The following is a 15275-nucleotide window of genomic DNA, read 5'->3' on the forward strand; positions in this document are numbered from 1 at the left end:
GCACTACTAGAAACTGATAGACTGATTGGTAAAAATATTGAGCTAGGAACTTACCGTTTTATATGCATCGCTTGTTTACGCAGTTGATTTTTTTGCATAAATAAATAATCGTATAGATATTCAATGCTCGCGACGCGCGACGTCGTTCACGTGGAATTAGGCTTTTTCAAATCCCATGGGAACTCTTTGATTTCTCAGGTGTCAGGACAAAAAGTAGTCTAGATATGACCATCACCAAGCGAGCTGTCTTTGATTTCACCAAAATCGGTTTAACGGATGGGCTGTGAAAAGCTAGCAGACAGACAGACAGACAGGCACACTTTCGCATTAAAATGCAGGTATTAACACAGTTTTATGCAAAATTGTAGTATTAGTATATATTTCAATACTAATAGGTAGATATACGGAAGTACCTGTAGTCAGAACTCTGAATTACCAACGCCTGTAAGACTGCTGTCCACTGGTGCGAAGCTAGGTAGCGGAGGGGAGCGAGAAAGTGATGCGGAGCGGAGTTGCGAGCACGCGACGAGTCAGTTGGGCAGCGGCGTAATATCCGCTTCCCATCCGCTTCCCCGCTCCGCGTCAAAATGTATGATTTTTTAACTAGGTAGTCCGAAAATACTTGTCCACTGATGCGGAGCGGAAATTTTATGCAATTCTATTGGTTAATATTTGCACAGCTCCGCTCCGCTCCTCTCTTCTCCGTACCAGTGGACGGGCATCCTAATATTCCTAAATTATCGCAATATCATAATGGTAGTTAGGGGGATTTCTTGGGATAACAATGCGGTGGGTTTTCAAATATCAGGTCTCTTCAGCATAGGTACAGCCCGATTGAATACCTAGGTATATTTCGACTTTCAGTTTTAACGATAATTACTTATCAGAAGTTAGTGATACTGATACTGACTGAGAACGAACGACGGCTTCGTGCACAAAATGATATAATACTAACTCAATAACTTATTTTATACAGCTCTACAACATGCAAAAAAACAATTAAATTATTTATATTTGTAATTAACTAAGTACATAAAACTCGTGCGCGTTGAGATCTAATTTATGCAGTTTTCGTGCCTTTCCCAATAACATCGAAACGAGCGGTTCAAAAATCTTTTGCAAAAAAAGCTGCGAATAATTTTCAGTCGGGACTCGGGATGCCTCAAATCAGTACCTAGGTATGGAGATTTTTTTTATTTCTCGTGCGTTAATAATCTGTGTTATTTTCAACCTGTCGCGTACTATACACATAATATTATCTAGTACCTATGGGTATAGTTGTGTGTACACTTTACATACCTAGGTACTGATTGATAAACTTTTGGAAGGAACTTATTATACCCACGTAGATACGGATTTTCCAGCCACTACTTGCAGGATGTAAATAACGTAAAGTAAGTACATTTCAATTTGACAATATTGTTGGTATTACCATACATAGTAATTTATTACATAATTAATATATTAATATCATATTGCGGATTGCAACCAGATATCCGTTTTTAAAACTTCCTGAAAGGACACTTCCTTTGAACCGTGATTGCCCAGGCCCCAAACATAAGAAAAAAAAACCAACTATGCGTGTAATAGAAAATACTTATTTGTAAGAAAACTAGCTTATGCCCGCGACTTCGTTCGCGTGGAGTAAACAAATTTTAAACCCCTATTTTACACCCTTAAACTTGATCTTTAACAATGAGATTTTAACATTTGAGCTTAATAAAATATGTCATACTGCTAATTGCAAAAATATTAACTACAAAACTTCAAACTTCTAACTTCAAAACTGACAGACTTTCATACAAACTTCAAACCCCTATTTTACCTCTTTTGGGGTTGAATTTTGAAAAATCCTTTCTTAGCGGATGCCTACGTCACAATAGGTATCTGCATGCCGAATTTCAGCGCGATCCGTCCAGTAGTTTGAGCAGTGCGTTGATAGATCAGTCAGTCAGTCAGTCAGTCAGTCACCTTTTCCTTTTATATATATATAATAGAGATAAGTGTATATTACAAAATTTCGCGATTGTAACTTTAAAACTGACAGACTTTCATACAAACTTCAAACCCCTATTTCACCCCTTTAGGTGTTGAATTTTGAAAAATCCTTTCTTAGCGGACGCCTACGTCATAATAGCTATCTGCATGCCGAATTTCAGCGCGATCCGTCCAGTAGTTTGAGCTGTGCGTTGATAGATCAGTCAGTCAGTCAGTCAGTCAGTCACTCACTCACCTCTTCCTTTTATATATATAGATTAACTCTTTCTGCAAAAAAAAATGGCGCGCCCTTTCTGAAAATATTTTTTAGTAAGTATTATGGACCCAAACCACAGTGGATTCCTAGCAAGTTCAGTAAAAATATCTTTTGTTACGGTTTCAGCATTTTTATAATTTGTGTTGTAGGTAGACCGTGCCTCATAGAAATAGCCCATGGGAACTCATAGACATTAGACAGATCTGGCTCATAGACATAAGGTGATGTTTCATGAACGTTTTCTGATCCACATACATTTTGATTCACAGGACATTGACATATAAAATAAGGAAATGCATTTCCGACTAATCTTGAGTAAAGGCTGTGTATTAGAAGGTCATTCACACTTTTACTGCAAATAATTAAAGCTGCTTTACTTTACAATGTTATGGACTAAGAGCCAGTGCGTGCCAGACCTTCGTTATTTTATAAACGCTGAAAGTTTTCTCTTTGTATTGTCCCCAAGACATGAAGGAACGATGAGTGACTATGAAGTTTGGATCATGGTGGCTTTGGGAGATAACAGATGCAAAAAATCGTACGTCAAAGTAATTCTAATTTTTTTATATTTTCTTCGGAATATAATTAATAATCACGTCATGTATTGCCCGACACGTCTTAGTATCGTGGCAACCCAACCAATTGACGTAAGATTTTTTATACCTTTATTAGGAACCTGTTATCTACCTACCAAAGCGACCATGATTCAAACTTCATAGTTGCTGTTCGTTTCTCCCTGTGTTGTGTATTATGTTGGGGACTATAAATACGCAGAGAAACTTTCAGCTCTTATAAAATAACGAAGGTCTGGCACGCGCTGGCTCTCTCTCTTATATAATTTACAACACGCACTATACAGGTATGCAGATATAACAGTAAGTCAGTAGTAAAGTTGTCTTTTCCAACAACTCAAACATCCAGTGGCATCTTCCGAAAAGTGATGTAACTTTCTACCTAACTGAACAACTGAAGCGCGGGTTGTAGTTACGACTTTTTACGTTGTATTATCTGAGTGACAAGATAGATGGCGCTAGCAGTTTTAAAATCGGAGAAATTCATTGGGGGATTTAATAAAACAGTAAAAACGTATAGATAAATGCTTTCAGTATCGGATAGTGTAAAATTATTAACACTACGGGCCACACTTGCACTACATTCATAGATAAAACACGTCTCAACTCACAACAAGCGGCGGTAAGACGCGTGTCACTTCTCGCACCGCTTGTCGTACCTATCGTCAAAACCCAAAAGCTTTGGCCCTGGGGTGAGTGCTACATGGTGCTACATAATAAACTCTCAAAATTAATTCTTTATTATAATATTCTCTATATTTTATTTATATATTCTAAATAATATTTAATTTCGTAATAACGAGGGGTGTAATAACTGTCATAGTTATTAATTCTAGGCCCTAGGGCTTCTCGTATAAATCTCTTCAAGGGATAAAATCTTTGTGCATATCTTTTTATTAATAGTTATGTCTAGTTTTAAATTTTATAAAACATAAATAATGCTAATGACTCCGACACGTGTCCGTACCAGTATCATAGGGGGAAACTCATTGGATGGTCTTTGTCAACAACAGTAGATTTTTTAAATTAAAGATACATCTGTTCATTTTCGGAATAATTACTGTTTTTACCGTAGTACCAACTACCAAAAACGAGGAGATTCTCAATTCAGCGTTTGTATTTTTTTGTTTGTTGCCAGTAAAATATAAATTAAAATCAATTTTTTATTATTTTGGTACAGACTGAGCATAAATAAAACTAATAAGGTAAGTATCGGGTACGTACCATGATTAAGACGATGATTTTATAGATTAAAATATCGATATTTCGAACCAGTTGTATGGGTCGTCGTATCGACGGAATTTTATGTCATTAAACCACGAATTAAGCCCAAAATCATTATTAAAATTAGTAAGTAAACTTAGCCTTAAAAAATGGTAAATTGTGGCTATTCTCTTCTACATTTTTTTTTCTTTTTTCGTCCTTCTTTTTTTTAATAAGTTTTATTTATTAATTTATTTATAAGTACATATTTATAATTTTATATGGTTGTAGAACGTGAGAACTACAGCAGCTCTATTTGAACTGTGTGGGATTAGAGCCGGGGGTGGAACGATAAATGGATTAAACAAACCATTATTGTATTAGTGGCACTTGTTCGCCGCTCCCCAAGGGCTCCACTGCACGAATAAGGGCGGGGTGGATGGATATTGGCGAATAAAAAGGTTTCTGAATAATAAGAATACATTTATTACCTTATTTATTTTTTCTCATCACTCTAAAATAGATATTAATTTAATAGCTCACGGTTTTTAAGGAACTGTTGTACTTATATGGGTATTCCGATTTTGAAAAAAAAAAACTTTCAGGGTGCCTCCTGAACATGAAAGAGAAAGAGTTTGACATACATTATCGAGTGGGACCTCGGTCAACTAAGTGGGCCCTCGTATTTTAATATCATTATGAGGTTACTTAAACAGTTTTTTGAAAATAAAAAGAGTAGGTACAAACCTTTTACGAAATGATAAGCTAAATTAATAACCATTAACAGTATTGTAATATTGAAAAGTTGGAAAAATTTAAAACAATTAGCATATAAACATTTGTACCTAAGTTTTCGTATTTAATAAAACTGTTTCGAAGGAAAAACTCTAATAATGATGTACGTGAACAAAAAAAAATTACTAGAGCGTCATGAATAAGAAATAAGAAAATCCCATCCATAGACCGTGGAATGCCCAAAGTTTAACTCAACGACTGAAGTTTGAAGACTTTACCAGTCTTTACCGAATAAAAACTTGCTGGGAAAGTTTTGTACTTCTTGCTACTTATTTCTTGTTTACATGTTTAATGAGCTATTAGTAGGTACCGATCTACTTTTTTTCGGGACAAGTTAGCTCTTGAAAGCCATCTCATCTGGTGGTAAGTGACGATGTAATCTAAGATGGAGATTAGCTAACCTGGTAGGAGTAGCTATAATATGACAGTTACCGAAACTCTAAATCGCATGGCATCACGGCTTTGCTGGTGAGGGTGGTTTGGCGTAGTTGCGATATTAATCAATTGTAACTGATTTAGCAAAGTTTCCAAAGTCATAATTAGTTGAGTGGATGCCTTTGGGAGATCTGAAACCTATTCTGAATCTGAAATCTGTTGTAAAAAAACCTACCTCTACTTTTTGTTGTGAATTAATATTTACGACTTTTTACTTTCTATGTTGTCTTCTAGTTGTACAGGTAAATAGGTACCTATGTTATTAGTGTATCTACACAATAGGGATATATATACACGATAGGGATGGGATATACACGACATACGTCGTTACTCCTATTAGGTAACATGCCTGCTCCTTCAGAATTTCAACGAACAATATTTGGACAAGTAAACTGAATTTTGGAACTGTACGCAAAATATATATAACAAATCACATTTTATTCCGAACACGCAGCGTGTTTTGTATATTTCCACTGTCTTCTTTGCCCCTAAAGATTTTATTGGGAAGTTTTATTAACTTACTTCTTTTTACGCGAAAATTTTGTTCGTCAAAGCATTGTTAACTAGCGTAAGTTAAGATGTTACATTTAAGGTGACTGACTGATATGTTTTATTGTTTGTACTTAAATCGAATCTTTGAAACAGGCAAGATATCTATTACTTAAGGACTAGCTAATTCCGGCGACTTCGTCCGCGTGGACTACACAAATTTCACACCCCTATTTCACCCCCTTAGGGGTTGAATTATCAAAAATATCCTTTCATAGAGGATGCATACGTTATAATAGCTATGCCCGATCTGTCCAGTAGTTTGAGCTGTGTAGATCAGTCAGTCAGTCAGTCACCTTTTCCTTTTATATATTTAGATTAGTTAGCGATTCCGATATTCGATATTAATTAGGTAAGTATACTTATGTTTTGAATGAAGTTTATATTGAAAACAAATCAACAGGCGCTGTATAAAATTGTTCAAAATTTAAATCCTTAGAGTAACCACAGTTCGGAACTAAATCGGGCTTAGAACCGGGATTAAAATTTGAATATTTAATGGCGACAGCAATCTCACTTGGCTCGGGATTCTTCCAGGGTTGCCAACTTCTAAATATTATTATGAGCTCTGAAAAAACTAATTTACTCGTCATCCTCAAAACTCTACTTTATAGGGTGGGTCTGTCTTTATTCCTTCTTTCCAACTCTAAAGTCCAAACTCTCATAAAGAAAATAATTAAGTACATTTTTATCTAATAATGTCTCTCTCCACTCCAGAAATGCATAGCTACTTAAAGATTTTTTGGTTTTCCATCGTCAATCAAGATGACCTTCCGGTTTATAGTCCAACAAGTTTTTACTGCAAAAGCCTAAATGGACTATAAAAAGATTAAAAATCCACAATGTAACATTTTTTAAATTATTGAAGTCACTCAGGAAAGTCCTAGCTGTCCAGCGCGGAAACGCAGCCAGTATTCTTGGCACCATTTCACGCGGGCATGAATTGTACAGTGATTAGGTAAGGCTAGTTTTAAGTTTAATTGTAACATTTACGATTTAAAAAACAGAAAGGTTATGTAAATTTTTATACTGATTTTTGAACTAGGTATGTACCTATCTCGAAATAGTACTTCCCATATTATATTGTCATCGTCACAATGACTTCAAGTTTATACTTGAACATTGGCAGCCCTAGGTCCTTTACTGTTGGTGTTGATTTTTTTAAATATAAGTGCGAATGTACAACGAGGAATGAATTCGGAGGAAAGGAGTGCATTCGGAGCGCGCTCCGTACAAACGCAAGTTGAATCTTCTTTGAATATGATCCTATCAAGCTATATGAATTTTTTTAAATATATGTACTAAAGTATCTACAAATTAATTATTATCTGTGTCTGTGGTTTTTCGGATTAAATACTTCGAAGAAAATATTAAAAAATTAAACTTTATACTTTGACATAAGATTTTTTACACTTTTATTACCTGTTATCTCCCAAAGCCACCATGATCCAAATAAGCGTTCCTTCCAGTCTTGTGGATAATACGCAGATTAAACTTTCGCCTTTTATAAAATAGCGAAGATCTGGCACGCGCTGGCTCTTTCTCTATAATAGATGTTGTTATTTTAAATGCATCGTGTACCTATAAGCTTTTCACGGCGTAGTCATAATGATTTAGTTTAACTGTGTGAGTAAGTTATAAGAAGTTTCTGTAAATATTAAACAAAAATCTCTCTTGTTTGCTGGGCGTTACCCGGAATTTCTTTTCTTTCGAAATCTTAATATTTTCCTCCAAAGTTTGATGTATCATGTTGGTATTGTTCGAAAGTATTCACTCAAACCCATGTTAATATAACTCATTATAATTTATTCCAACTTTGTATTCTAAAGTTGATCGCACACGACGCAAGGCTTTCAAGATTCATCTAGACTTTTTAATTTAGGTTATTTTTAGCTTATGATTTTTCTAACTGGGGGTTTTCTTTCAACTGTGGGTCTGTGTATCGTTTAACTAGGAGTTTCTTTAAACTAGAAGTTCTTTTAAAACTTGGGTTTTTATTTTTACAATTTTTTTCTTTAACATTGGTTTTTCGTCTAAATATTTCTTTTAATTGGTGTTTCCTTGAACTGTTTTTGTATTTTAATGTGTGTCTGACGAGGGCTTAATATTTTCTTATCTACTAACTGGATGATGCCCGCGACTTCATCCGCGTGGATTTAGGTTTTTAAAAGTCCCATGGGAGCTCTTTGATTTTCCGGGATAAAAGTAGCCTATGTAGCCTATGTAGCCTATGTAGCCTATGTCCTTCCCCGGAATGCGAGTTACCGCTTTATACCAAATTTTGTCAAAATCGGTTGCAGACAGACAGACAGATAGACAGACGGACAGACAGATAGACAGACAGACAGACACACTTTCGCATTTATAATATTAGTATGGATGGATATAATAATATCATCTTTTAAGCACTATTCATAGAACAATCTGTGCCCAGACCGTGCCTTATACAAAACATGACACACCGCGTATTCTATTGCGGGTCTAAGCACAGATTTGGTGTGTGATTAGTGTTTTATACATATCTATTATAGATTTATTTTAGAAAAATATTTTATCTATATTAGAAGATTTGACAAAGCAATCGGCCGCGGGACTTAGCGTGTCTGTAATAAATCGCTTGTTTAAAGCTCTGGAACGCGAATAATTCAAAAGAATCACCATTAATTTTAATGCCACCAAAAATAAAGTTTTTCTTTTAGCGATAAAGTTCTGAATGCGAATGTATTTTTTTCACATACATATGTTGTGAATCATCTACTAGGTATTTTTACTAGTTAATTGACTTTTATATTTTCATATTATTATATTATTGTAAAGCTTGTTTAAATTATCAAACGTACTGTTATAAATTTATAATTAATATCTATTTAAGTAATCTGTAAAAAATTGTAATCCTATTTGGCCTTATTTTCAGTCTGTTATTATGTAAAATTATATTGTATATATCGCTGTTGATTGCAAAAAACGAATAAAATAAAATAAAATAAGTTGATCACTGATTGAGTTACGTTACTAACTCATTGATAGAGTAGCGAAATTTTTTAGAGCTTTGTCGCATTACTTTCGGGTGCATTTCAATGAACTAGTAATATATTATGTGTGTCTGATATACTTAAAAGAGTACTTGATATTAAATTTCGTAAAATGGCACATTTGTACCTATAGGTATTTATTCGGTTTTTATTAATAGTTTTACTAAATTATTTCGCGTAGTTTTCTCGCATTTGCCACATATTATCAGAACTGTCAACTTAGCATAATATTTCATTTCACTTTTCATGTCATATTCACTTTTCATTAATGGTCATTATTTACTAATAGAAGTGATAGATGATGCCTGCGAATTCAAAGATGAACGTGGTTTTAGATTTTTAAAAATCAGGTGGGGATTCATTATCAATTTTTCGGGATAAAAAAGTAGCCCATGCCTATCTCCGCGATGTAATCTAGTATAGGTACTTAGTCAAAATTGTTTTTTTTTTTAAAGAATATTAGCCAACATAACCTTGACTACATTCCCCTTTCCTCTCCAAAGCTTGTGCTAAGAGTAGGTACGACAATAGTGCAACGGGAGGGGTTTGAACCGGCGACCTTTCGAATTTCAGTCCGCACCTTTAACCGTTGAGCTAATGAGCCTATAATTTTTTTTAATTCGATTGGCCGTTGAAATGTAACAAGCAGACAGATAGACTTTCGCATTTATAATGTAGTAATTAACAATTGGTATGGATTTCTTCAACAACTTTTTTAATATGATTTTCTTTAAAATTTTACAAAAATTCAGTTGACAAAAAGTATGAAACTCGGAGAGCTTGCCCTTAAGCGCTACGTTTTCCATCGCCGCGCCGCCGCCCGCCACTCGCCACGCCAGTCAGTGCAGTGTTGAGTTAAGGAGTGGATGTGTCGAACATTTCTTTTTATGCCTTACGTATTTACAAACTTTATCATAATGTTTTGATAGTGTCGATTTTTTCATAAACACCAATTGTACTAAAACTGAGCGGAAAAATCGTGACTTTTTTTTTGGTTTTTGTGTTGTGTTGTTCGTAACCTTGTGTTTTGTTTTGGTTGGAGTTATTTTGGCGACTGTGATGTAACGCCGGTTCCCAGGTTCGAGTCCCGGAGGATGGTGTGGAGTGAAAATGCACACTTCAATGATGATGGTGAGTTATTTCGGTCGGCCAGTCGCCAGCGCTATGCCAATTTCAGTGCTAGTGCAATTTCATTTGTAATGATTTATTTATACACTTAACAGCTGAATACAGAAACATCTCTTAATACCGTCTTAAGAGAAGTTTCCCTGATGCCAACACTCTATAAACGTAGATTTACATACCTACTAATCTTTGAGCCTGTGTAATTTTGAAATTACAGATTTTTACGTAAAGCATACCTACGCTAGTTTTTTTTTAAATATTACTGGTCTGCCGAACTCCGCTCCGCTCTACTCCGCTCTAGTGGATACCGGGCTTTAGAGTTTAGACGACTTTTCGTTTATTAGTCATTACCTATAGTTCGCAACAGGTCGAGATGACAATCGGGGTTCCTACCACACCCGCATGTCATCTCCGCTATCCCGCACCGGGCTAGCGCGGGGGGTGTGGGGGGCGTCTCCCCCCTTATTGCTATCTCGACCTGTCGCGTACGCGTACTATAGCTATCACTCCCTGGTTTCGCACGGCTGGCTGGCCTTGTGTAGTATTATTGTTTACCTTGAGGTATTGAGACTAATTATTATTTACTTATTACTATATTTAACTCGAAGCTCGAGCCTAGTGGTTAGGACGTCCGCCTTCTAATCGGAGATCGGGGATTCGATCCTAACTTTTCGGAGTTATGTGCGCTTTAAATAGTTAAATATCACTTGCTTTAACGGTGAAGGAAACGATCGTGACTCGTGGGGAAACCTGCATGCCTGAGAGTTTTCCATAATGTTCTCAAAGGTGTGTGAAGTCTACGCACTTACCCAGCGTGGTGGACTATGTCCAACCCCTTCTCACTCTGCGAAGAGACCCGTGCTCTGCAGTGAGCCGGCGCGATAGGTAGATCATGATCATGATATTTAACTCGTCTAACTTACGAATATTTTAAAGAGAGTCAATAAATCAGAGCCGATGTTCAGAGTTTGGGCGGCATAAAAATATGGGATGTTATGTTGGTAATAGTGAACGTAAACAAGGAAGCTGCTGGCCATGTGCTAAGGGTTTGTTATCTTTGTCGGTTAACGAGCGTAGGCCTCTTGCCAGCATGTGAGCTTGGAGGGAATCCGATTACCTACTATTCCTACCTATTGTTATTATATACTAGCTGCCCCGGCGAACTTCGTTCCGCCTAACAGTCGATTCAAATTTTTTAAATTTTTCTCTCCGTAAGAACCATCCCCGTACTTCAAGGAATATTATAAAAAAAGAATTAGCGAAATCGGTTCAGCTGTTCCCGAGATTTGCGATGAGCAACACATTTAGCGATTCATTTTTATGACCCCACACCAATGATATTAGAAGAAAAAGAGGTAGATAGGTTACTTATATCAAATTCGATGTTTATTAATGGCACGCTGCGTCAGCGCCGAAAGACTCAACACACATAAACGCATAGATAGTATTTTAACCTCACACAACAGAGAGTAAAGGACGGTGAACTAATAACCTCAGCTTCAGTTGCGCACGAAAAAGAGACGGTTATATTTTGCACTACCTCGTCCTGCACAGAAGAGTGGAAGAAGGACGGATATATGCCTAATAATGCGAGCGTAAAAGAGACGGGACGAGACGGTATACTAGAAACTCCAAAGAAAAAAAAAACCGTAAAGTCTTTTCGGCTAATGCCGATTTATGCCTACACTGTAGTTGTATAGTAAAATAAAAATCTTATACTGTGGTATTTAATATATTACGAACTAGCTTTTTCCCGCGGTTCCGCTCGTTTTTAGGGTTCCGTGCCCAAGGGGTGCCAACGGGACCCTATTACTAAGCTTCCGCTGTCTGTACGTCCATCTGTCAGCGGGCTGTATCTCGTAAGCCGTAATAAGTAGACAGTTGAAATTTTCACAGAATGTATTTCTATTGCCGCTATAACAAAAATAATAAAAATTAAATTAAATTAAATCCTTCCCTAAAACAGGAAATATGCACACTATTTGAATTGTCAATACTCAGAAGAGACCTATCTGTTTATTTTATATTCTTTGATCGGAAACTTTAAAATACGTACAACGATAACTTGATACGTACTTATGGCATGTGACATAAGGTCGAAATTGCAATGAGTTGCATTTTACACGAACGTGCACGAGTTTGTTATTGTTAAATAAGTGAAAAATATGAATTATATAAAAGAAATAGTTTTACTTACGAATGAAATGTGATTCCTTGACTTTTGGAAACCTTGCTTGTGTAGTTTGTGCGGAATCTCATCACACACGACGGCATTTTCGGTTGTTTTGGGAGACGAAAACAAAATACACATTACTATCAACGACGTCGGCGATAGCGCGACGCCAGCGGGCGACTGAGCTCAGGTTTGCTAATTAGCTTAGTTTTAACGTGCCACTTGCGGTCCGCGTATAACGTATCTACCTATTTTCTTCTAATATCATTGCCCCACACTACGAAAAAAAAAATCATCCCCACTTTACATGTAGGGGAGCTACCCTAAAAAAATATTTATCACAAGTTTATTTCACCACTCCGTCGGCGTGATATTTATACCCATGCCAAATTACAGATTTCTAGCACTAATAGTCTCTGAGATTAACCGAGGACGGACAGACGTATGGACATGGCGAAACTATAAGGGTTCCTTGTGTACTACGGAACCCTAACAAAGCCTCCGGTTACGTTTATCTGTCTGTACGCGCTAATCTCAGAAACTACTGTAGGAATTTTCATTCGTTTTTAGGGACGAAAAAAATCCGAAAATCTTTGTTTTTTTAAAGAAATATTTAATCATTTTCTTTAAAGAAAATATTTCGTCCCCTACGTTAATTATAAGTAGATAGCTATTCTATAGCTTCACACCTACATGGTTCAAAATGCCATGAATACCACACTAATTGCTTATTATGAGCACAAGAGGTTTTTTCCCCGGAGTATTGAACGTTAATGGCACCACAGCATTGCTTTTTGGACTATCATTAAAGTAACGCTTGAAGTTATGATTTACGTTAAGAAAAAACTTTAAGCGGTATTTTGACCTTTGGCAGAACTGTATTAAGTTGGGGATAAAAACCGGCCAAGTGCGAGTCGGACTCACGCACGAAGGGTTCCGTACAATTATCTATAAAAACGAGCAAAAAAATCACGTTTGTTGTATGGGAGCCCCCTTAAATATTTATTTTATTATGTTTTTAAGTATATAGCGGCAACAGAAATACCTACATCAACTGTGATAATTTCAACTGTCTAACTATGACGGTTCATGAGATACAGCCTGGTGACAGACGGACAGACAGCGGAGTCTTAGTAATAGCACTAGGGTCCCGTTTTCCCTTTGGGTACAGAACAATAATATTACTGATATCTTCTAAGACGTGTTTTTTTTCTCTGGAAATGTGATCACTGAATAGATTTGCTGACTTGAAGATTTTGCGCTGTTTCTATTATTACACTAATATTATAAAGGCGAAAGTTTGTATGTGTGTGTATGTTTGATGGTCTTTTACACACAAAAAGTATTAAACGGATTTCGCTCGTAGGTTACTTTTATCCCGGATAATTATAGAGTTTATATCCGCGGGATTAAAAATATATATCCGCGCGGACGAAGTCGCGTGTATTATGTAGTACTAGCTTGTGCTCGCGACTTCGTCCGCATGCATATTTCAAACCCCTATTTCACCACTATTGAATTTTCAAAAATCCCTTCTTAGCGGATGCCTACGTCATAATAGCTATCTACATCCAAAACAGCCCGATCCGTCCGTCAGTCAGCCAGTCACCTTTTTCTTTTAGATATTTAAAATAAAGACCAATTAATCTGTATGAAATAAGAGACTGATTTTCTAATCAGTTTTTTAAATCGATAATCGGATTCTATTCTGCCGGGTAGAATCCGATTATGCATAGATGTTATAGCCGCAATCTGTCATTTTGAATCACTGTACAAGACATTATACCGGGATTCTAAATGGCATATTGTTGTCTAATCGGCTTAAAATTTCGAGGCACATTGCATTAGGCGAAAAGTTGCGCTGCTTCTTCCCAATTTTTTTTTATACAAGAAGCATAAAAAGATTTTGGAAAGATTTTCAAATTAAACTGAATTTTCTCAACTGCGTGGGAGCTATAGCACAGGTGCATTCTCTGTCTATTCTTTTACTCTCATAGTTCGATGCGACGGCTATCCGATACGACCGGAGAGAGAAGAGGCGCAGGATCGACGGCTTTACATGCTCTACGATGCACGGGAGTGAAGTACCGCCATATTCCTAACTCTAGCCTAGTATACTGTACCTACCTAGGGATATTCTTGATAGAAAACCCCTGCACCTAACTATTTTTCGCCCGGGGATCGAACCTAGAACCAGACATCCGCAGTCGTACATGTTAAGTGCTAACCTCTTGACTAAAAAGGAAAGTAGGTATGCTTACAAAAAGATATTACAATGTAAAACTCCATTAAAGAATGGGGTTTAAAACTTCACCCCTATACGAATGCAAAGTTGTAAAAGGGGAATCAGAAATTCTGCGTAGGCAAAAACGGAAAATGAATTCGCACAAATACCTACTCGTTATCTTGAACAAAAGAATAACTAACATTTGCATTGGCCTTGAAACAATCGCCGACATAACTAATAGCATAGCTAACTAATTCGCGTTTCGTTAGGTTACTTGTGAATAAGTGTGTGTGTGTGTGTTGTTTTTAGCGGATTGGGATGGTAATTAGTAATTACTATCCCTAATATAATATTATAAATGGGAAAATATATCTGATTTTGACCAAATTCAGTATAGAGGTAGGTACTTGGACGTAAATCGTCCAAGGGTAGGTAGTATGCATACCGGGCATGGACATATGCTACTTTTTGTCTTGGAAAATCAAAGATTTTTCACGGGACTTCAAAGGCTCATCAGATTAACCGATTTTAATGAAATTTGATACAAAGATATTTTGCATCCTGGAGACAAACATGGACGTTTTATCTCGGGAATTCGAAGAGTTTCTAAAGGATCTTTAATTCTTTAAACCCTAACTCATCTAGTAATATTAAAAATGCGAATATGTGTTTGATTTTGATGAAATTTGGTGCAGAGATAGCTTGCTGTGCCGTGACTCGTCTGATCGTCCGTCCACCTAGTGGGGGGTCTTATAACACTGCGTCTTCCGGTACGAGGTCGCCATTCCAGCACCTTGGGACCCCAACGTCTATCGGTTTTACGAACCATGTGCCCTGTCCATTGCCACTTCAGCTATGCAACCCGTTGAGCTATGTCGGTAACTCTAGCTCTCCTACGGATCTCCTCATT

The 15275-nt window shown here is 36.6% G+C and overlaps 1 protein-coding gene and 1 long non-coding RNA gene across 2 annotated transcripts in view; one reads left to right on the forward strand and one right to left on the reverse strand.

Annotated features, from left to right (window-relative positions):
- Positions 1–9688: 9688 nt before the first annotated feature.
- The window catches only part of LOC117988252 (putative leucine-rich repeat-containing protein DDB_G0290503), a 150060-nt gene continuing 144473 nt past the window's right edge, over positions 9689–15275 (forward strand). The window contains exon 1 of the mRNA XM_069502895.1: positions 9689–9971. Coding sequence (XP_069358996.1) covers positions 9951–9971 — 21 coding nt within the window. The 5' untranslated portion in view covers positions 9689–9950. The remainder of the gene's footprint in view (positions 9972–15275) is intronic.
- LOC138403245 (uncharacterized) overlaps positions 11785–15275 on the reverse strand; it is a 126351-nt gene continuing 122860 nt past the window's right edge. The window contains exons 2-3 of the long non-coding RNA XR_011237545.1: positions 12163–12415; positions 11785–11879 (exon numbers count right to left, since the gene is read on the reverse strand). This is a non-coding gene — a long non-coding RNA (uncharacterized lncRNA). The remainder of the gene's footprint in view (positions 11880–12162; positions 12416–15275) is intronic.

The sequence above is a fragment of the Maniola hyperantus genome, chromosome 14, assembly GCF_902806685.2.
Source record: "Maniola hyperantus chromosome 14, iAphHyp1.2, whole genome shotgun sequence".
NCBI classification, from domain to species: Eukaryota; Metazoa; Arthropoda; class Insecta; order Lepidoptera; family Nymphalidae; genus Maniola; species Maniola hyperantus.